This window comes from Phymastichus coffea, unplaced genomic scaffold, assembly GCF_024137745.1.
Source record: "Phymastichus coffea isolate CEN01 unplaced genomic scaffold, Cenicafe_Pcof_1.1 PCOF00038, whole genome shotgun sequence".
NCBI classification, from domain to species: domain Eukaryota; kingdom Metazoa; phylum Arthropoda; class Insecta; order Hymenoptera; family Eulophidae; genus Phymastichus; species Phymastichus coffea.
The window spans coordinates 145,529-169,296 of NW_026706849.1; the positions used below are offsets into that span (position 1 = coordinate 145,529).

General features: G+C 38.9%; 3 protein-coding genes across 9 annotated transcripts in view; 2 read left to right on the forward strand and 1 right to left on the reverse strand.

The window, feature by feature from the left end:
• LOC131663696 (prickle planar cell polarity protein 3-like) overlaps nucleotides 1-7,797 on the forward strand; it is a 120,532-nt gene extending 112,735 nt beyond the window's left edge. For 4 of the 5 annotated variants that reach the window (XM_058934247.1, XM_058934251.1, XM_058934249.1 and 1 more), the window contains 5 exons: nucleotides 406-726; nucleotides 2,739-3,061; nucleotides 4,122-4,460; nucleotides 4,533-5,032; nucleotides 5,108-7,796. In XM_058934247.1, coding sequence (XP_058790230.1) covers nucleotides 406-726; nucleotides 2,739-3,061; nucleotides 4,122-4,460; nucleotides 4,533-5,032; nucleotides 5,108-5,376 — 1,752 coding nt within the window. In that variant the 3' untranslated portion in view covers nucleotides 5,377-7,796. Of the gene's footprint in view, nucleotides 1-405; nucleotides 727-2,738; nucleotides 3,062-4,121; nucleotides 4,461-4,532; nucleotides 5,033-5,107 lie in introns of all 5 variants that reach the window. The other variant, XM_058934248.1, reaches the window with a different exon arrangement.
• A 2,261-nt stretch (nucleotides 7,798-10,058) lies between these two features.
• LOC131663720 (NAD-dependent protein deacylase Sirt4-like) lies at nucleotides 10,059-12,686 on the forward strand. Its single transcript, XM_058934292.1, has 4 exons — nucleotides 10,059-10,235; nucleotides 10,318-10,597; nucleotides 10,673-10,955; nucleotides 11,047-12,686. Exons 1-4 carry the CDS (start codon nucleotides 10,169-10,171, stop codon nucleotides 11,359-11,361), a joined length of 945 nt encoding a protein of 314 aa, XP_058790275.1. The 5' UTR covers nucleotides 10,059-10,168; the 3' UTR covers nucleotides 11,362-12,686.
• A 2,476-nt stretch (nucleotides 12,687-15,162) lies between these two features.
• On the reverse strand, nucleotides 15,163-23,129 carry LOC131663773 (phospholipase A(2)). 3 transcript variants are annotated; one of them, XM_058934391.1, is made up of 5 exons: nucleotides 20,153-20,511; nucleotides 18,117-18,378; nucleotides 17,301-17,635; nucleotides 17,012-17,194; nucleotides 15,163-16,684 (listed from the first exon to the last, which is right to left on the reverse strand). In XM_058934391.1, exons 1-4 carry the CDS (start codon nucleotides 20,290-20,292, stop codon nucleotides 17,029-17,031), a joined length of 903 nt encoding a protein of 300 aa, XP_058790374.1. In that variant the 5' UTR covers nucleotides 20,293-20,511; the 3' UTR covers nucleotides 15,163-16,684; nucleotides 17,012-17,028. The 3 variants fall into 3 exon arrangements, with proteins under 3 accessions (XP_058790374.1, XP_058790376.1, XP_058790375.1); XM_058934393.1 differs by lacking the exon at nucleotides 20,153-20,511 and adding an exon at nucleotides 22,914-23,129 and having other exon boundaries at nucleotides 15,166-16,684; XM_058934392.1 differs by lacking the exon at nucleotides 17,012-17,194 and having other exon boundaries at nucleotides 15,882-16,684; nucleotides 20,153-20,439.
• Nucleotides 23,130-23,768: the final 639 nt, after the last annotated feature.

The following is a 23,768-nucleotide window of genomic DNA, read 5'->3' on the forward strand; positions in this document are numbered from 1 at the left end:
TTTTTTCTTGGTCCGCGAGAGCTATTACATAAATTATTCATTGTCTTTGTAAGGCTACTGAGATTTGTCTGATCTATAGCTGCAGAAAAATCAAGCTTGCTAATGTACTTTTGAAATATCGCGTAAGAATTGGCTTTCTTTGATCTTTGGGTATGAAGAGGTAGTGCGAGTGGTCGAGGAGGGTCTGTATTCGTTAAAAAAAGGCTCGGAAACCACGGGTGTGAGTGGAAGGGGTCGAGCACTGCGATGGCATTTTCTCGCATCGAAGTAAAAAGGCGGCCGGCATACTCGGGATCAGGTTGCTCGTCGAGTTATCGGCCGCTGGCTGCGTGCGACGTAATTTGCCGCGGAGCCAGCTCTGGATGGCTTCGTTCGCTAACAACGCATTGTTGTGCAACGTTACAGGTGGAGAGGGTTCACGGCAGTGGCTGCCGGGAGTGCGGGCGGACGATAGCCCAGGGCGAGATCGCGGTGGGCGCGCACCGAGCCGGGCCGGCGTCGCTGTGGCACCCCGGCTGCTTCGTGTGCTGCGTGTGCCAGCAACTGCTCGTCGACCTGATTTACTTCTGGCGAGACGGCCGGCTCTACTGCGGCCGCCACCACGCCGAGACGCTCAAGCCGCGCTGCTGCGCCTGCGACGAGATCATACTCGCCGACGAGTGCACCGAGGCCGAGGGCCGAGCATGGCACATGCGACACTTCGCCTGCCTCGAGTGCGACAGACAGGTCAGCTCTCGCTAATTGTCTCCTCGACTATCCCTCTACCGCGACGCTCTTCCTTATTCCTATTGCGCGTTCATGTATGCTCCTCGTTGTTCTTCCACTGGGGAAAAATCATGCCGCACTTTTTTTGCCTATCGTCCAACTCCGGACGACAATTCCACGTCATCAATATAATTCGGTGCTGCGTTTGCAGACAAACGATCAAACATTCATTTAATCATTCCGAGATATTTCGCAATACAATGCAAGTGTGCATGTGTACTCGTTCGTTGGTTTACTAATCGAATGCGCTTCCACTAATTGGCCAGTTTCTTTTTCGTAAGTTGACAATGCTCTAATTAGCGTTTGTTACGTGCAACGTAATGATTTGAGCGAGTCAAATCATCCGTCTGGCAACTGCAATTCTTTTGAAGGTAACGGTAGTCGAAGAAAAAAAATGATAAATCCGCGCATTTGTCCATGTAACTGTCATCGTTAGGGATGTAAGCTTTCAATAAGCGTTACCACCTACGCAGCACCGCGTAAAAGCCATGGCTAGAAGATGGGACACGAGGCACGGTCGCGATTAGCTTTGCGATAGTGTTGAATTCTTTTTCTTGGGGCTGCTCGACGCTTAGCGCTTCCATTGCTTCCTACCGTCTTTGGCGATTACGCAACAGCGACGACTGATTGCGGTGCTCCGCGACTGGCAAAAAATCTATCCGAGCAAAATTTATGGGGCTTGCACGCCTTGAATTCTTATCGTTGAATCGCGTCGTGCCACGTCCGGGAATCCAGCTTGCAATTGATTTGGTCGTCGCTTAGGCTCGGCGTAAAAAGCGCCGAGGACCGGCAGTGCCGCAAGCGTCTCCATGTTTGTCATGAAACCAATTGTTTTTGTCCGTTCGTCGCAGTGTCGCATTTTTCGCAAACGTTCGATCCGATTCGCTTTTAATTGCTTTCAACGCCGAAGATACGGGACGAAGAAACGGAGTAGGAAAGGATGGATGAGTGTGTCGGAGCAGAAAAAAATGACTCGGGTCGCTTAATACGACTCCGGTGGATGGGTCAATCGCGAGTATCGATAGTCCGCGCGCGCAGAATGCATTATTAATCGAGGCTGCTCGCGAGCGAGTGCAGTATCGAGAAGCTGGCCAAAGGAAGAGTACGAGAGAGGAGAGGAGAAGCGCGCGCGCGCGCGCGCGGAGTGGAGCTACAGCGCGCCTTTACGACTCGCCGCGGCGATCTTTATCTTTGCCGCTAGCTCGGGCATCTCTCCCCGTGGCTGATTTACGATTCTTTTCTTCGCTTTTTTTCTCTTTTTTTTTTCCTCTTCATTCGTCCATCTGTCTCTGCTTTCGTCCCGCGGCTGCGCCACTCTCGCGGTCGACGCTGTCGTTTCCTTTTGTGCTTTCAGGATTCTCGAGACTCGCGCGAGCGTGCGCCTGCGCCTGCACGCCTACCACTCTTATGATGGATTACCGGCTCTTTCGCAGCTTTTCTTAAATGACGCGATGAGCGCGTCGATAAACCACTCTACGAGCTCCTTCTTCCCCTTGCTCTTTTTCTTGCGCTGCACTGCTACTGCCGCCGCCGCCGCCGCACTTGAGCACTCTATCGTGTGTCTCGTGTGTCACGAGAGCCGCTTTCTCCCCGTTTCGACGCTCATTTCTCGCTCGGATCTACAAATCTATCGCGCGCCAGCTACATTAATCTGGCGCGGTGCGCAAACAAAAACAAACGGGTTTTTTTGGCTTTCGCGACTCATCGCGACAGGTCGCAGCAATTTAGATTAAGGGTAAATTCAATTTTCCGCTGTGTCGGCCGCGTAGAAAAGCCGATCACGTAGAGCGGTGTTCGGCGAAAAACTATTTTTGCCGGCGCCCGGTCGACCAAAAAGCCACAAAAGGACGGGCGGCGAACGCGCTGCGTTTGGTATAACGAGGCATTGAAACTGGAGTGGCAGAGCCGCGGGAGCAGATTCGAGGCGAGCGAAATAAGAGGGCACGCTCAGCAAAGCGAAACGAACGTTGCAGTTGGGCGGCCAGAGGTACGTGATGCGGGAGGGCAGGCCGTACTGCCTGCACTGCTTCGACGCGTCGTTCGCCGAGTACTGCGACAGCTGCAGCGAGCCGATCGGCGTGGACCAAGGTCAGATGTCGCACGAGGGCCAGCATTGGCACGCCACCGACTGCTGCTTCTGCTGCGCGACCTGCCGAACGTCCCTCCTTGGCAGACCTTTCCTGCCGAGGCGCGGGGCCATCTACTGCAGCATCGCCTGCAGCAAGGGCGAGCTGCCCACCACGCCTAGCGATTCCTCGGTCGGACCGACCAACGGACCGCCACCCTCTTTTACCAGGTCAGTTAGCCTGCCGTGTCTTCAACGTTCTTCAATTTAATCAGCCGCGAATTTGTTTATCATTCTGTCTTCTGGCTTCCAGCCGGAATCAAGTAAGTCTGAATTTTATGAATGTCGAACTAACATGCAATCCTTACTCTTTGAGTGTTTCTTTTTAACAACCAAGCCAGGTCTCCAGATATCACGATGTATAATCGGAAGAGTCGCTTTTCCTCCAAAATTTCTTCGAATCGGTTCACAGTTCCAATCAATATACATGACAAATACATTGTTATTTACTATTCTCGTAAATTTTGAAGACGTGACAAGAAAGCTTTCGATTTATATAAAATTTATAAAGTCGCTTTAAAATCATCAAATTAAATTCATTATAAAGTAATTACTGTTGTAATATCGTTAGAATATTTGTCGTCATTTTCGTTGAGAATGCCAAAGAAACGCGTAGGCGTAAAATTGAGTGAAATGCACAAACGTTCATTCGAGATAAAAAATATCGATCTATGTAACGTCTTGGAAAATTTGTACTGTTATTATTCATACTTGAAGAACTGCGTTCACGAAAGACTTTTCAAAAAGTAAAACTAAATATGTCATAGTTTTAAAGCTCAATAGTGTCTTTCCGTAATCGAAGTTCATTCACGAGCAATTATTTATTTATTTATTTAAGAATTTTTTTTAACGACTAAAGCGAGAATTAAACGCAATAAATTTTTAAATGCTAGACGATAACAACAAATTAACAAGCAATATTAAAAAATATAGAAAAACACTATCATGTCAGACGCGTAAAACAGCAGAGACTGGAACAGTTACGATCTATAGTATTTGCCGCTGTAGGGCGCGTAAGCTGCTTACAAATTTCGAGCATTTCGAACGAGTCTCGAGAATTGGTGCGTTTGAGCGCGAACTTTGAAGTACCCAAACGAGAGATCCAGCGTCGAAAAATCCTGCCGCGGATTTTGTAGATACCCTTGAAAATCCTTTATGCAGATGTGTATGCGCGAGCAATGAAGAGGACATCCCCTTTAAACAGACTCGAACGTTTGCTTTTGCCTGTCAGGATGACGAAGCGACACGGCACGGCTCGAACAGCCAACGACGGTTCGGGCTCGCCGCGTCATGGACTGGGCTCTCCCCGGAACTCGCCTCGCTCGTGCAGAAGGCAGCAGCAATCGACGTTTAAGTCACAGCAGCAACAACAACAGCACCAACACGGATCTCCGACGCGAGCGCCAGCGGCTTCGCCGTGCAGCAGTGGCCCCGAGTCCGCAGTTCAAACCGCGACGGACGGCGGCTCGCGCGTCGGAGGCCTCGATCGCGTGCTACTCGAGCGGAACCTCGAGCGGCTCCTGCAGGAACGCGGCACGCAGCAGGAGGAATCCAGCGAGGAGCTCGGCAGGTGGGTGCCCGTAGCGGCCGTGCTGCACTCGTCGCGCCACCGCGAGACTGAATCCCATGCGCTGTTCGACAGGTTGATGCAAGCGCGGGATCGGGAGCCGCTCCGCTGCATTCCCGGCTCGGCGAGCCCGACGCACTCACCGAGCCTGCCGGAGCTGCCAAGGACGAGCGGCGGCGAGGCCATAGCCACGGCAGCGACCTCGCCCGCGACGTCCACCTGCGTGCCCGAATCGCCGATCACGGAGGACGGCCACGCGACCAGCTGCCTGCCGGCCTCCTCCTCCTCCTCCAGCTCCTCGGTGTCGCCGTCCACGCCGCCCGAGGAGGACAACAAGCCCTCGCCGCCGCCGCCTGCCCCCCACGAGCCCAGCGCCGCCGGCCTGAGGCGCGTCCGCTTCCAGGGCGACGAGCTGCTCGCCGAGCAGGCGTCCGGCTCGGGCGCCGCGTGCCCGCTCGTTCGCCAGCACGGCCGCCGCTCGCCTCCCTCGCCCTGCACGCCGCGCCGCCAGCAGCTGCTCAAGTCCAGGAGCTTCCACTCTCACTCGCACGACATGCCCGGCTGCTCCTCTTGGGGTAACGACAGCGCCCAGCCCGCCGCGTGCGTCCGTTCGACACTGCTCTCGAGCTCGACCCGACCTCCCGTTGCAGGTGCGGCTGGGCCGCGGAGCCGAGCCGACGACGAGGAGAGCTGCTGCTCGACCTGCAGCTCGTCCAGCAGCTCCGACGACGCCGAGGCCTACGCGCTGCCCCCGCGGCGCTACGGTGGCACAAGGATAGCTTACCTGCCTAACGACGCGGTGGCGATCGCCAGGCGGAGGGCCGCCGCCGCCGCCGCCGCCGCCGCAGCCTCTGCCGCGACCTCGAGCACCGGCTCGCCAACGGCCGGCAAGGAGCCCGAGAAATGCGTCATATCCTGATCGAACGCCAAACCACTACTCGTCTGGGTTCGCTGTCTTCCTTCAACGCCTGCGCAGCTCTCGTCGCCAACACCTTGCGTCATTTTCTATCTCACGTATTAACGTGATGGTACGTTGACGAACGCTAAAGTGCTGCTGGCGACGAGCTGGTCTGCGCACATATTGGCGTACATATCTTGGCGTCATTTTTTACTGCTAGGATGTGAATTGTTTTGGTACCGACACACTACCACGTCTACCTCTTCGCTTCCGCTGATTCTCTTGAAACGACTAACGATACGATATGAGTACCAAAACATTTTTATTTGAGATGCAAGCCTGATGCTCGCTACGATAGTACGTGTCCTGTTACTTTTTAATCGTTCGATTGTTACCTAATCATTATTATTTCTTTGGAAACCTAGCTGATAATTATATTCGTAATCAAAGGCGACATGTCAATTTTTGTGAAAACTCGAAGCATACGACAATACGTTCAAAAGCGTAGAGGGATCCAAGTTGAAAAATCTCTTTCACATTCACGGTGTACACTTATATTTTTTGTGGCACACGTATCGATTATTGTCTTTTGTCTTTTTACAACAATCATAATTATCAATTGTGTGTGTTTTCAGTAATATACGAGGGTGGGTCAAAAAGTTCTTAAAAAATCCAAGAGATGGCGCTCAAAGCATCCCAACTTACGAGGGTAGGTCAATAAGTCCTTAGAAAAAGACAGAAAAACAATTTTTTTTGGGAGATTTTTTTTTTATTTTTCAACATATCTCTTTTTAGCTCGATACACTTTTCCAGGCATTTTTCAAGTTTATTTAAGCCATCGGAAAAAAATAATTTTGGAAGTTCCTCAAAATAGCCATTTGTTTGTGTTATGACCTTCTCGTTCGAGATGAATCGTTGTCCGGCAAGCTACTTTTTTAGATTTGAAATTAAAAAAAAGTTACTAGAGGCCAAATCTGGTGAATACGGGGATGGTCTACTACTAATTCAAACTTCAATTCCTTAATTTTAGCCATTGAAACTAAGCAAGTGAGCACTCGTGCAGTGTCTTGATGAAACAGAATTTTTTTTTTGTTCAAATGAGGACATTTTTTCTTTATTTTCTCGCATAACCCGTCCAACAACGACGCATAATACTCTCCGGTGATTGTCCTTTTTCTAAATAGTCGGCGAAGATAATTCCACGTGCATTTCAAAAAACAGTGGTCATAACATTGCCGATCGATTGTTACCTGCTTTAGAGCTGATTGACCTTTCACAATCCACTGTTTTGACTGTTCCTATGTATCAGGAGTGTAGTGGTGTATCCACGTTTCGTCTACAGTTATGAATGGACGCAGAAAGTCGTCCGGATTACAGTGGATGTGCGCCAAGAAGAGCTCAGCGGCCACCACTCGACTGCGTTTGTTCTCGACTGAGAGCAAACGCAGTACCCATCTTGCCGAAATTTTTCTCATGTACAATTTCTCATATAAAATCGAAATGACTGTACCTTTTGAAACCCCTGTGGCCTCAACTATTTCACACAATTTTATTCTTCGATCACTCAACACCATGTCGTGGATTTTATTGATCATTTCCGGAGTGCTCACGTCTACAGGACGGCCTGAACGATGCTCATCTGCAGCGATGTACGGCCACGTTTAAATTCATTTACTCAATTGTAAACAGCTGCAAACACAGGGGCAGATACACCATGAACTGCATCTAACTCAGCTTTGATTTCTTTCGGTGTAAGCCTTTTGAATAGAAATGCTTTATTACCGCTTGGATCTCACTTTTTTCCATTGTAAACAAGAAGCAAAAGTTGTTCACTTTAATCGACGATAAAAACGGAAATACTCGATGGATCTGGCTGCAACTTCGAAAGCACTCTATTTAATAGTGAGGCTTACTGGTGCAACATACGAGGGTGGATCAATAAGTTCTTAGAAAATCCAAGAGATGTCGTTCAAAGCATCTCAACTTATGTTACACCAGCAAGCGTCACTATTAAATAGAGACTGCCGAAGTTTCAGCCAAATCCATCGAGTAGTTCCGTTTTTATCGTCAGTCAAAGTGAACAAATTTTGTTTCTTGTTAACAATGGAAAAAAGTGAAATCCAAGCGGTAATAAAGCATTTCTATTCAAAAGGCTTACACCGAAAGAAATCAAAGCTGAGTTAGATGCAGTTCATGGTGTATCTGCCCCTGTGTTTGCAACTGTTTACAATTGAGTAAATGAATTTAAACGTGGCCGTACATCGCTGCAGATGAGCATCGTTCAGGCCGTCCTGTAGACGTGAGCACTCCGGAAATGATCAATAAAATCCACGACATGGTGTTGAGTGACCGAAGAATAAAATTGTGTGAAATAGTTGAAGCCACAGGGGTTTCAAAAGGTACAGTCATTTCGATTTTATATCAGAAATTGTACATGAGAAAAATTTCGGCAAGATGGGTACTGCGTTTGCTCTCAATCGAGAACAGAGTCAGTCGAGTGGTGGCCGCTGAGCTCCTCTTGGCGCACATGCATCGTAATCCGGACGACTTTCTGCATTGATTCATAACTGTAGACGAAAAGTAGATACACCACTATACTCCTGAGACGAAGAAATAGTCAAAACAGTAGATAGTGAAAGATCAACCACCTCCAAAGAAGGCGAAGACAGTGAAATCGATCGCAAGGTTATGGCCACTGTTTTTTGGGATGCACGATCTTCGCCGACTATTTAGAAAAAGGACAATCACCGGAGAGTATTATGCGTCATTGTTGGACCGGTTAAGCGAGAAAATAAAGAAAAAATGTCCTCATTTGAACAAAAAGAAAATCTGTTTCATCAAGACAATGTACGAGTGCTCACTTGTTTAGTTTCAATGACTAAAATTAAGTGAAGTGAAGGAATTGAAGTTCAATTAGTAGACCATCCTCCGTATTCACCAGATTTGGCCTCTAGTGACTTTTTTTTATTTTCAAATCTAAAAAACTGGTTTGCCGGGCAACGATTCATCTGGAATGAGGAGGTCATAACATAAACAAATGGCTATTTTGAGGAACTTCCAAAAATTATTTTTTTCTGATGGCTTAAAAAAACTTGAAAAATGCCTGGAAAAGTGAATCGAGCTAAAAGAAGAATATTTTAAAAATAAAAAAAATCTACCGAAAAAAAAATTATTTTTCTAAAAACTTATTGACCCACCCTCGTATATATATACCAATCAGATCTGGTCTGATCTTCGTAATTTTGTTACGCAAAAATCTAAGCCTAAAAACGAGTTATCGTACACGTACTTTGTTGAAGATCATTCAATACGACTAAATTAAATGTTTTATAAAGATGGGTACTTACAACGAGCAAATTCACTGCCTAAACATTTCTTCGATGCCCACTATAGTGGATGATTACACACATTTCTAATTAAAAGTAGTTCAATAAGTTCTTTTTCTAAGTACGTAATAATTATTGATAGTGTATAACTATACTAGAAGCCATATTTATCTAGACTTCATTATTATTATTATTATTATTATTATTATTATTATTATTATTGGTTGACGAATTTCAAATGCTTACTTTATTTAATTGCGTAATAAGATCCGCTAACTTAATAGAGTCTTTCTTCAATGATTATTCTGTACAAAATTGTCGATAATTGTGTTATTTATTATGTTATTTATCTAAGTTAATTTCTATATATTTATTACATAATATTAAACTAAATATTCTTGTAAAAATGTGGTATTACGACCACTTCAAATGAATTTCATAAAGTACAAAACACAATAAAAATTATGACGAAACACTGATGAAGCATATCATTAAGCTCCTAGTAATATAGAATATCATGTATACAGACTGTATGAATTCTCAATAAAGAATACTTTGGTATATTCTTTAAAATGCAATTAAGTATTATGATACTCAATAGCAACATTGAAAGACTGTTGTAATTTCTTTATTATTGTTTTAAGCAAACTTATAAATAACCCAGCACTATTAATACACACTTCCCATCCGTGCAAAGATCTATTTTTCATTTAAAATATAATGAATTGATGTAAATAGATAGCTTTAAGATTTCAGGTATAAGCTAAAATTATAACTGCGGATTGAATGTATGTACATATTTAGTGATAATTATATGAACTTAAGAATTCGTAAGAAATTATACAACTCATTTATAATAAAAGTATTTTGAAAATAAATTAATTTTCATTATTTTCTTCCTTCTAGTGAATACAAGGCCTTTCATATTATCTTTAACAGTAATATTTTTATTTCTAACAAATATATATCACCCTATTTTCTTTTACATTTGTATAATATTTTGCGTAGAAAATATATTTTGCTGACGTGTTTTTTGAGACTAAATAAAGTAAATTCATTCAATTAATGAATCAAATCAGATTTCATTTGATTACAAACGTGTTACAGAAATTTTATATAGCTCACATATACCTAAAACCGTTCAACAAAAAATCATTTTTTATTTAATTCGAGTGAAAATATTCTTTTTTGTATTTTGGTCAGTAACAGACATAAAATCAATGAATTCTAAAAGTATCTCGCGATTCAAATATTCGCGCTCGTCCAGCTGCGAACGTTTGCGGGGACCGCAGCGCGACCTTGCATTTAAGATTGCGTGTAGTGTACTGTACGCGAGTATACATATATATAGCAGATCAGTTAGCAGACGACGGTTTGCGTGTTGTGACTGATGCACTAATGTCAAGATGTTTTCGTGATATTAAATTTTCTTCCGTTCTATATTATATTGCATACTTTAATCTAAAAGTAAATTAAAAATCGCTTAAATGGTTTTAATTGTCACGTTTCGTAATTCAAACTTAAAAAATTATTTCCTATTCTTAAACTTATCAGGTTAGAATTGATATTTTATAATATGTTGAAACGTTTGTAGTATCTCGATTTCAATTAATAAGAATCCAATATACCTTTACAGATAGAATTAATTATTTGTCAAATCTTGCTTTTGTACCAAAGTCTGAACCAGTAAAACCAGAAGAAGTAAATTTACTCAAACAGTTTTTACACAACTGTGGAAGAATATGTGTTATAACAGGAGCTGGAGTATCAACTGAAAGTGGAATTCCTGATTATAGATCAGAAGGTGTTGGCTTATTTGCTACGAGTGATCGTAGACCAGTCAAATACCAAGATTTTTGTAGAAGTGATGCAACTAGGAAGAGATATTGGGCAAGAAATTATGTAGCTTGGCCAAGGTAATATTCATTTATTGAAAGTTTGCTAGTACATCTATTTGCAATATTAATTTCTTATATTATTCAATATTTTAGATTTTCATTATTTAAGCCAAATTTTACTCATAATTGGTTAAAACATATGGAAGATATTGGAAAAGTCAGCTGCGTCATAACACAAAATGTTGATAGTTTACATATAAAAGCTGGTAGTAAGAATGTCATTGAGTTACATGGAACTGGTTATAGAGTAATGTGCCTTAGCTGTGATAAGAAAATCAATAGGTTCGAATTTCAGAATATCCTAGATCAACTAAATCCTAATATGAAAACCAGCTATGAAATAATACGACCAGATGGAGATGTAGATCTTACGCAGGTAATCATTGATGAATAAATTATTAATTTATGATTATGTAATATTTATTTATATTTACTTAACTTTTTTTATTCGTTTTTGTGCAACATAGGAACAAACTGACAATTTCATAATTCCATCATGCTCAAACTGTGGAGGAGTACTAAAACCAGATATAGTATTTTTTGGTGATAATGTACCTAAGATAATTGTTGATCAAGTGAATAATGAAGTTGAACAAGCAGATGCATTGCTTGTACTAGGAACTTCTTTGAGTACTTTCTCTGGATACAGAATTATTCTACAAGCTACAGAGGCTGAGAAACCTATTGCAATAGTAAATATAGGGACTACAAGAGGCGATGAATATGCTCATTTAAAAGTTCGTGGTAGATGTGGAGAAATTCTTTCTATGCTTAAATCGTAATATGTCAAACGTAATTTCGGTTAAATCGGTATTTATAAACAACAAGAGCTATTGTATAATAACCACAACTTTAAATCTATATAAGATACTTTTACTTATAACGCTATTTACCCTATAACGTTATATGGAAGTTTCACTGATTTACGTTGTATTTTCGAATACGAAATTCATTTTATAGGAATTATTTTATACTTTGGATACCCAAATTCACTAATTTTTCGAAATTCTCGGGTAATAGAAGTCATTTTATCTAAAATAATATATCTAAATATAAACTTGCGATATATCATTCAATTCATAATGCTTTACCTTAAGCGTGTAAGTAAACCAAATTCATCTATGATTTTAATTTAAGTTAAACCTTGTAAAATAACTCATATATACTGCCATAGATACTGTCAAATCGAAATAGTGCAACGGCATATCTAAAAAAAATAATTGCTCAGGTTTGAAACGAAACTACATATATTGAAAAATTTATTCATAGTAAAAAGTTATTTTTAATTTTAGTAACTTTCAGGGATAGTAAGTGGAATGTTATATTAAATGTTATTTGTGTAAATCTTGTTAAGGATTAATCTTAATTTTTTGAAATGTTAAGACTTACTTTTATCGACAATATTTGACAAACTAAAGTACAAATAATTGTAAGTGCACATATATTTTAAAAATCATTGAAAACTAATTTCCAATACAACTGATAGAAAAATTGATTGTTGTAATAATAACCTCCACGTCTTTCAAATGCCTTCAGTATTTTACAAACTAGATAAATAGACGCATAAACACATTTATAAGAGAAAAAAGAATAATACAAGTGAACTAAGTTCTACTCGTAATCTACGAAGACTGTCTATAAGATAATCCAGCTCTTGAGGGCAAGTAAAATATCAATCTATTATTATAGCCATTATTATAGGATATGAATATCTTCTGAAATATATATCAATCAAAGGTAACAATACAGTCAAAAACATCAAAAGAATTTTCAACCACTATCAATAGTTTCAATTGTGATTTTGATTACAACTATGGACATCAGGCGCACTTCACGCACTCTCATCGCTTTTTTATTCTTGTCATATTAATTCAAATATTTAATTGGATCACTTTTTTCAAAGTTGGATTTTTCAATTTTTTTACAAAATACATCACAGCGGTAAAATGTTTATTAGTAAAACAGTTCCGCATATTCTAAATTCATGATTTATCATATCAAAAACTGCTATAAATAATCTTTAGTTCTTTTCAACTATACGGATCAAATTCCTATTGAACATTTATCCCATTCTTTAAATAAATATTGCGACATTACAACATTTATTTTAATCTTACACGTTTAAATATCAGATTATCGATTTGTAATAGTAAATAATTGGAATAATTCCAAATTCTTGCTTTTATCAAGCGATTTACTCACTGTTAGTTTCATAAAATGAGTGTTGAAATAATATCACTGCAGTCTATTTTTCTTTACTTTCATCATCTTTAAAGTGACTCGTATTAATTATGATAAATGGAATTTTTACTACTAAAATCTCAATACTTGCTTATTTGCCGTCATATAACTGCAGTATATCACGTGATCACATCGCAGTACCTGTACCTCGAGGATTTCCTGGCAGGAAGATTGCCGGAACCTACTCACGGGGAGAGTATGAACTCAGGGGTGGGCCAAAGTCGCCATGCGATCTTGGAACAAGCGTTGGCTGCGGAGCGGTCTTAGATCCCCGGGAGACGGGGAGACGTCTTTGCTTCATCCCTCAGGATGTAAGAGGGTACAGCACTTCTCGCCGACATCTGGATCCACCGAAAGGGCAGACATGGCTTACCGTATCCTTATTGGGAGGGATACTGAGAGTGGATCGTCCGAATCGGAAGTGGAAAGGGGAAACGAGGCCTCCAGGTTATCTCGGATGCGCCGCGGGGTGTTGTCGCAGATCTAGCGAGTAGAGGCGTTGAAGGACTGGCGGGGTCATCGCATCTAATTTTGCCACTAATAATGATCAGAAAATTGAAGATCATTTAAAATTAGAGCATATGAATAATGAAGAGAAAAATTATGTAACTAAGTTAGCTAATAAAGTCCGAGACGTTTTTTATTTATCCGATGATGAACTACCCTGTACTGACTCAGTAATGCATGAAATTCTTACAACCGATGAACGTCCTGTTAATTGCAGACAATATCAATTTCCTCATGCGATGAAACCTAAATTAAATCATCGTATCGATAAGTTATTGAAAGTTGGTATCATTCGTGAATCTAAATCCTCTTACAATATACCAGCTTGGGTAGTTCCTAAAGCAACCGATGAAAACGGACGTATAGTTATGGACATAAGCGAATTAAATAAGAAAACTCTTGCTGATTCATACTCTACTTCTAATATCACTCAAATTTTTTGATCAAGTTGGTGGTGCTAAATCCTATATAATTTTAGATTTAAATATGGGCTATTATCAAATTAAAATGCATCCTGATCATACTTATAAAACTGCATTTAGTTGCCCTTTGGCTATTATGAATTTGTACGTATGCCTTTTGGTCTTAAAAATGCGCCTACTACTTTTCAAAGATTGATGAATATGTTGTTAAGAGGTTCACAAGGATTAGAACTATTTGTTTATTTAAACGACATTGTTATTTATGCTGGTACCATTGACGAGCACGATCGAAAGTTCAACTTTCAAAAAGTTCAAAGGGAACACCTTTTGGAAAAGTCTTCCCAGAGACATTTGTTAATTTAGCCATTATGGAATCCTTTATGAAAGTATGGCGATTTTTAATAGGGAATTGAAATATTTACCATTGGATAAATTATATATACAATAGAAATCATTTATATCTATTACAAATTCTTATATTGAATGGTGAAATTAGGTAGTAAAGCGGCGGCGGTTGCTAAAACGCTTTGTTTCTTTTGAGTTTAACCGTGACTCAGCGGATAGATATATACTTCTACCTTCGCGAGTTAACGAATACTTGGAGTAACTACCAGAAATCCCATAATCTCATTTAGCGGTACGTACATAGCTAAGAAACCCATCAAAGTCAAAGAAACAGTGTCACTCTATACATAGAATCTCTATACACTTCTTCAGGTATGGCTGTACGCAATATATCCATGCTTAATAGTCCATAATTCTGGTCTCGCAAGTTTGCGAAGATTTGGAATGTGTTCAGTATAGTGTAAAGCTATCACGTGGCTATCTACAAGTATACTTCGCAACACCATGAAAGAAGTGTGGTTTGAAAGAGTCCAGTAAATAACCTTCTTTTTAGGTACTTTTCTTGACATTGCGGAGGGAGGTTTCATCTACTGGAGTATAGATAAGTAGGTCGGTGGAACTTTTTAAAACGCTTGATTTTTCTTTTGAGCCTCGTAGTGATTTAGTGGATAGATATGCTTCTGTCCTCGAGAACTTATGAAAACTTGGGATAGTTCCCAGAAGTCCCATAATCTCATCCGGAGGATACGTTTACAGCTATGAAACCCATCAAAGTCAAGGGAACTGGTCCGTTTTATACGTAGAATTTTTATATCCATTTCTAAGCATGACTACGTAATATATTTGTCAATAAATAAACAGTAGTTACGTAATCTACTATTTGTTATAATATTCATTAGAAAATATAACAATTCCACTTTGTATAAAAAAATTTTATGAATATTTTATACATGTACGTCATTTATATACGATTTAATAATGTAATAATAAAATCCATAAAAGTAGAAACTTCCACTCTTATGGATATACCTAAAAAATACTTATATAGGAATATTATTGTCTTATACATAAATAATGCAGAATACTTATACAGAAATATTACGATAAATTATAGTTTTTAAGAATTTATATTGTCGAAGAAAAAGCGACATATATACCATTTAAAATCTGTGGAATAGATTTATAGGGATAATATTTCTATAGAAAGGTATTGAACTTTTTCTGCCTGTTGAGAAAAAGGTTCACTTAAACAGTCCAAAAAAAGATTAAGAAAATGACTTTGATTAAGTTAAAAAGAATTCTTTTGTCTTTTTCATTTTGTTGAAAGTTCAGAACTCAGGTAAACGACAAGTTTTTCTAACTACCTTAATGCTTAACATTTTCAACTTAACTATACTAATAAAAAAATAGCTAACTAAGAAAATTGGCTTTGCACCAATTGACTGTCTTATTATTCAGATTTTGTTGAAATGCAGGAAAGCAATCTAACCAAACTCCCAGTTGATTTCCTCCAAATCGCACTGTACTGCTAAAATCATTATGTAACAAATGGCTTGTGATAAAAATAGTTTACTCGATCAATATTTATTCCATCTACCCACGCTAATTCAAAATAGTTCAAAAAGTTTTAAATTATAAGGTTTTTACATACGAAGAAAACTAATATCACACACTTAAACATATGCACAGCCTTCATGCTGCAAAAAATATTTAATGAAAAACTTTAATATTTCAAGAAATCTGTTATATAATTTCTGTACTGATTAATAAGTAAGAAGATATATAAAACATTTACTTTTATTTACGATTAGCAATTAAATATCGTAATTGTTAATCTAATTAATGATATGATTTACATTTAATATTTTTGTCACTTAAAAAAGAAAACAAAATATAATAAAATTAACATTGCAAGTATTTTATGTATCTATATATGATTCAATTATAGTTGTAACATGAAAAATTACACATTTAGAAATCGAATTATATTTTAGGGGTGATAATTATTTTATGCGTATAAAAACTTAACTTACATGGATACAAAAAGAATAACGCTTATATATAACATTCTTCGATAAGTTTACATATACTGCGAGTGTGTAAAAGATCGTATTCTTTTTACCAATTCATATTTCATATGATACATAAAATGCCTTTCGAATAAGTATTATGATGAAATATCATGCTTGTACTTTCGTAAGAGATATTCAATTAGTTGTGACCAATAAAATTGTAATTGGCAAATGATTCATTGTTATTTGGAATACATTGTCATACGTGCACATTGTTTAATTAAAGGCAAATAAAGTTTCTCTACTAATATAAGAGAAAGCATAAAGCTGACTATTACAAGATTTCACAAATCTATTTGACGCCACTTGACACTTGATTGACTATAAAGACTATAAATATAATTATAAAATCTAAAATTTGCCGTTCAAGATAAGGGTTAGCAATTTGTATGCTGAAATCCACCCAAAATTCACAGCCTGGTTACAAATTGAGCGGCATCAATGGCACATACTTGTCACTAGGTTGAAATTTGTATTGAGAGCATAGTCGAGCCCATTCAGATTCGGCGTACCCATTCCTGAACAAGAAATGAAATTAATTGTATTATTTGGTTGAACAAAATGATTCATTAGTGCTGCCACCATCAATTTCAAAAGATAATCTTCGGCAGTAACTGTTATATGAATGAATAACAAGATAGACGATTATGTATGTTTTTACTCACAAGTATACATAATCATCTATTATGTGACCTACGTGACAATGAAGCAATTGATAAATGGAACTTTCTAAGTTATGTATAATGAAAATATCGACAATAGTAAGTGCAAAGTTCGAAAATGGTAAGTTGTGTCCCATAGCCTCCAGCACCAATATGCCTAAATGGATATTATTATTTATTTACAATTCTCAATAAGTCAGTCAATATCGAAGTCTAGGGCTTTGTCTTGCGATGAGCTGCTGAATCCAGTTATTAAACGATTGGAAAATCGTTCTAAGATTTATTGGTTTATTTGCTATCGTTCTTGGTTGCCACATTTTCGGCAAAATGTACCTTTGCGATCGCTGCCACTCGTAAACCTGACAACTAAAATATCGATACCGGTTGGTCACTACAGCCAACGTAAAGCATGGAGCCAATGAAATCATCGTAGATAGCCAAATATCAGATATGCAAAAGGTTGCGGGCTTACCTTTGCCACTGGGAACAAGGGCGTCTCTCTTTGAAGCAGGTGACTTGTATTACATTGAAGAAAAGCGCGCCGATGGTATTAGCGACCTCGGTGTTGATGACCTGAAGGCAGCGGCGGAACTTGGCGTCACAGTCGCAGTGGGAACGCGTGATCGGCGAGATGTTGCAAATTCCGTGGATGCATTGCTGCGGATTGATCGTTACCGGGCAATGGTCATGCTCGCGACAGCACGAGTCCTCGGCAGCGTGTATCCCCAAGTCGTCGTACGATTTCGCCGTGTTGCCCGGACCGCACCACTTTGTTCCCGGATACATTATACCACCTGACGGTTGATTCTGCTCATCCCGGCATCAATAGTTAATCAATAATCCAACTGAATTACAGATCATTTGAAGCTAACGAATCTAGTATTCATTAGTTATTGCAAGTTGGTTTTTTAGTTATCGTAGGATATATCTTTTTCAATAATAAGTCTAAGGCTGATCAATATTTTAATCTTGAATAAATATTCTTCTTTTTAACAAATCAACTTTAGCGGATTGGATATATCTCATTTATTCTTATTTTATATTTAGTCACCAAAATAAAATGTGTTTATACTATATGACTCTTATCGTTATAATTGGTGAAAATCGAACGGTTGTTAAGTTAAGGGTAAATGTGCTCGAAATAATTTAATAAATAATTATGATAAAAAATTGTGAGATAAAAGCATTAGCGTCGTAGCTTCTGTTGCAAAGAAGTGAAACGCAGACGCACAGCGAACATAATAAAAAGGATAACATAATAAAATGGCAGTTATTTATGAAAACATACCTTGCCCTTACTGCGCGATAGTTTGCAAGTCTCCTCGAGATCGGCCACAAGATTATTGGATATCTGTCGAACCTTTTTGGGATCCGAATTGAGGACGACGTTCTGTATGGTGCCGCGATCGTGGTAGAGGGCGCAGAATGGTGCGTCCGAGTTGAGCTCGATCATCCGCGTCATCGCCATATCCGCGACGAAAACGCTCGAACTCACCAGCTGCGAGCTGGCAGCCAGCAATGCAAGTGCCAACAGCGTCACGTGCATCTCTCTGGAAACGATGAAAAGCATTGAGACAATTTTTAGTATAACTCTTGGACTGTAGAACGAGTTTTAGCTGAATTTGTTATGGCTTTGATGGAAGCTTAATTTTTCCCGATAAAGTGATTCGGAATGTAATTTACTTCAGGGGATTTTCATAACGGAAATCCCAAGAGCCGAGTTAATTTGAATCATTGAAAATTCTTATTTATATTGCAATATGGAAGTCATTAAAGTAATCCATGACTTATGAAACACTTGTTATCGCCAAGACTTCAATGAAAAAACGACCTCCACAATCACAGCCGATCATTTAAATCATTGGCTTTTATTAAACAATCGCTGCTCACTCGAATGCTCAATCAAGTTTCCACTAATGATGCATTTAATGATAAATACTTGCAGCACAAACAACGCTTTTTTGAGAAGACTGTGTATGAAAAGCTTAACTGGTTTTTTCTCGATCGGGCAATTTTGACAAATGACCGAGAGAGGCTTTACGGATAAGCGATTTTCCGCAACAACGCAAATAGCTCACGTCATCGCGCACGAGTAATGAAAATAAAAAAAGCGAAATGAGGAAACGTCATCGAATCAACGGATATAATAAATTGATAGCGGAAAAATAATTTTTTAGTTGGAGATATGTGAATCACTTGCTGGAAAAAATGGAACGGTCATCGCCAAAGTGACGAATGTAAGAAAATAGCAGACACAGGATGGACGTACAGAACAGGTCGCGATCGGTAAATCAAAAGCCGAGCGAACGTATACATGTAGTCTAGAGTAATAGCGCGCACGTCGCCGTTACTGATTGAATCAATCTCCAAAGCACATCCTGAAGGTGACTGTGACTTCTCGGAAGCTTTGCTCTCGCTATTTTCACGTGTCGACGTGATGTACAAACAACTCCAAGTGCATTTTGATACGTACGTAAGGCTCGGATCGATTGACATTCGTACACGCGCGCATCGCCAATTGATGCTGCACGATGCAGTTGAGATTTAATGATGTGCGCTTATTTACAAGTGTCATCAGTTGAGAATTCATGTTTTTCGTTAGTTATCATCCGCTTCGGCAAATTGTTACTTGCGAAATTTTTAATCTATTCTTTCGTTACAATCGAATCATTGTAATCAATTATAAGTATAGAATGCTTGATGGAGTTCGATGCCAGAAGTATACGACGTGAGTTTATCAACTGCTTTATCACTTGATTAGTACTGACAAATAATGTCCGTTCTAGCCAAATTCGGCGATTTTACTAATTAGTATCACTTTTTTTAAGCTTGCAATTGTTCGCGAATTTCATGTTTTGCTCGATTTACGTTTATTTCAGTTGATTGTCGCAGAAAAAAATGACTTAAAAGAACGGGAATTGAACCAAAACGTCACTCTGACTTTGAACTGTGAATTAATTGAATGGTCATCAAGTCGCTCGGTTATTTTGCATGACGTCAGGTACCTCCTGTTAGAAACATTATTTTGATTCACATCTATGATTTAATTTACAAAAACCACTAAAACAAGTATGCGCAGGCCATGTATTTAACTATTAATCAACAAGCTATTTTGAACATTTCAAAATGCAAATATTTTGATCAATGAGACGCTTAATGTACCATAATTCGCTAATTTACGCATGGATGATGTAAAAATGTCTCTTAATAGCGATAATATTATAATATTCTCGATATAAAAAACTTCATATTGAATAATCGATAGTTACAATCATTCAGTGACTAATAAGTATAAGAATATTGCAAGCATAAAACTACACTCACGTGTTCATATATGAAATCCAATAGTCACAAAAGCCCTGTGAAAAATATGCGAAATACTGTACACCAGTTGCGAACGAATAAGTGCGCGGACAAAATAACACAAAATGTACTGCCGTATCTTTTTTACAAGTTGCGCGCATCAGCAGTATTTATTTTAAATGACACTTCTTCCCCGCAGACGTGTTATTATAAGAATATCGCTAAAGGCCTCGAAGATCCGTTGAACTTGGAAGTTTTCGTATTCTTTTGTTCACCGCCGTCTTCTTTTTTTCTTTTTTCGTCACGAATTTCTTACCGCAGGACGTGTACAACATACATTGCTCACTTGTGTTAGTATTGCCACACTTATTTTGTCATTTAATGATTACTGACAACAAAGTAATTGTTCATTTAAATATTTCTGCTGATAATGGAGCTATCGTTCTCTTCCTTTTGCAATTTATTGTTTTCAATATTTGTATCTGCAAACACTGGGATAAATTTGAATTCCAAGTTTCTACGTTCTCGAAAATTTTGAAATTTAATTTGACCATTTTTGTTAAAAAAAGAATATACAAAATTTCACGTGGTAGTCAATTTGCGACGAATTACTATGTTTTAACTCTATTTTATTATGGATTGTGATTTTAATGATCAATAATCATCGATAATCGCCATTGCCAATATTCTTGACACAGTGCGTATGATTGACTTAGCTATCATTTGATGCAATTATACATTACACAAGGTTAGTGGCAAGAAAGAATACTCAAAAGAAAGAAAAATTATAGATACGAAAGCTTAATAGACTGGTATGCATTAAAAAATAACTTGTCATTATGTACAGTTTTATAATGAAATATATATTCTGTCGGAACACAACTACATTCGTTTTGTCTTTTTCAAAAATAGTCACTAGATCGAACGTCCCTGCGACTAGGTTTCGTGTCGATGTAATTGTAAAATTAATCATGAAGCAAAATAGATATAGCTGAGCAAAATGTAAATTTCAAATTGGCTCCGAACTATTTTTAAGCATCAAGGGACGCAAGTAAAGAGCTTTTGAGCGTTCCCCTTATCAAGAACATTATCTGGGTTAATTGCGCACAGTTCCCCATCTAAACCTTGCTACTTGAACCTGGAATAAATATGTCAGACAGGTTGACATATTAACTTTATGACCAGGTGATGGTCAATCACTATATAGACATGGAAAATTTTGCAACTAAATATTACACTATGTTACCAAATCTGGCTTAAAAAATGTCTTTTCTTAATTTCAAAGTGAATTATCTTGAGTAAATGACATTCTGAAAATATATTCCGTTAGCAAAGTATAAAATAACTTTGGTCACGTTTTACGATACCAATATACATAAAGCATTGGAAGAGAGAGAGAGAGAGAGAAGAAAATAAGGTGAATACTTAAAAAAGGTAAATTCTTTGTTTGGATGGTATTACAGCAAACCAGAGACGTCGTAGTTGTCTCTTCTTTTAGGCGATGCACGTATTAAACAAGTCTCTTTGTACATTCTTCGTCTTACTGGCATGACTTTACAGGCAAAGCTCCACGGTACCGTTCGATTTTATATTTTAAAAATCTGTACTGTCACTTTATGCCACCAAAATAATTATCATCTATTGTCTTTTCAGTGAAGTTTTATAGTCATAATTGATGTTAGTTTGTTATTATTATTACTATTATGATTATGATTATTATTATTATTATTATTATTATTATTATTAATATCATTATTATCAGTGTTCGTTATTAAAATGTGTAATTCATTGATGGGATGACCGTTAGGTACTATTAAGTAAATATCTAAGGGATTCCAAATTGGCTATTTCAAAATTATCAGCGATTTAATCATATAAATAATTTTTACAAAAACTAGTTATCCAGAATTATATGTTTATAATATTTTAAATTCAAGTGAAAAGGATAGAAACAAGGAAATACTATAATATGTTAAAATCGTTTACGTATTTATTACAGTAATTACTTTTAAATCTATTTTTTATATATGTAATATTTGATCTATTCGGAATTGAATGCAGTTGGCCTAAAGTTCCAGTTTATCCAAAAAATACGAATAATTACGAAAATAAATTAAAAAAGAAGGAAAGGGGTATTCTTTGATTCTGTTCTCAGGTAACAATAATATAAGAACGTAATCAAGACAATATTAATAGACTACATTCACCGTTGGCAAAATACCAAGCTAGGACTATTGAAGTTGAAAGTTAAATGGTGTGAACATGTGAACCGAAGAAACTGCGCAAGTAACAGAATCAGTGGTGTAAAATGTACTATATATGTAACACGGTACCGTAGCTACAGCTGCACTGCGTATTCCGACATACCCTTGGGACAAAACACCCGCGCAACTCTTACGAGTGCTGCAGATTCGCCATCGAGTTCTCGTTTACAAGATGGGAAAGACTCAAACACGTCTATGCAATCTTTCAAAGTGATTAAAGAAGGCACAATCACGTAGACTTTGGTAAAAATGCATGGACGATGAAAAATATTAGTTTAAAGTCATTCTACTCGTGCAAACGCACGAGCTATTCCCATACTATTTACCGAAATGGAACAATAACGAAAATTTCCGCTGTTTAACTTGACAGCAGGCGATTTTTGAACGTTCGCTTGATAAAGCTATTGAAAATGCAAGTTGCCAGTGAAGGCCGGCAAGGCGAAATTCGACTGCGACGCGATCAAATGCCATAGCTTGCAATCAAGCCTAAGCTCGCATTGATCGAGGTAGCGACTTACATGCCTGCTGAGAGTAATCGTCTAGCCAGAAAATTTCCAAGTCCAGAAGGCAATTTCAACGAGCTTGCGCTGATAACACAGTTGTCGATGAATATAATAAAAGAGCGCGAACGGAAGTGATCTGAAAGTGATAAATGGCGCAAGCGCGACTTGTCAACGGAACGCTCGCCAACCGACTGCTCGTAGAATCGCGTGGACGGGATGATTTATCCTGACAACAACATTCATTGATCGCGCGGCGCATGCACGAGCCTCACCAAGTTGTTCGGCTTTCTGAACGAGAGCGTAATACGTTCACGTACGGCGTGCGATACCTATGTCGTAGTCCGGTGCCGAATGGCAGGGGACGCGGATCCGTCACGTGAACAAGTCTATTTAGCCGCGCAAACTCAAACAAGCTATGCTTATGCGCGTATTACACCCCCGCCGCGTGACTCGCGCCAAAGATCCCCGGCCGGCACTGTTACTTCGACTTTTCGCGGGTGCAATGTCGAGCGCGCAACGCAAGTATAGCTTATGTTGGATCGCGGGCGCGCCTGCCCAAAAGCAATTCTCTTCGCCGCCGCGCGTCCGGCAGCACGTACTGCAAGCACGCTATACGTGCAGCTACCTGCACCATCAATCGCAGTTCGCCTACCACCCAACGAATATAGGTCGATTCATCACTTTTCTTTTTCGTTTGCACAGCGAAATCACGTCAATTCGTCGCTGGATGAAAAATTGCATTGAAAGCTCTTTGTTTTTCAGTGTGATACGGTTTATCGGAGCTTTTCCAAGTTAATCAGCAACAATCAATTTCAGGAACATTTCCATTTTAATTCACGAAAATTAAACTCAATATCAAGTTGAGTCAAT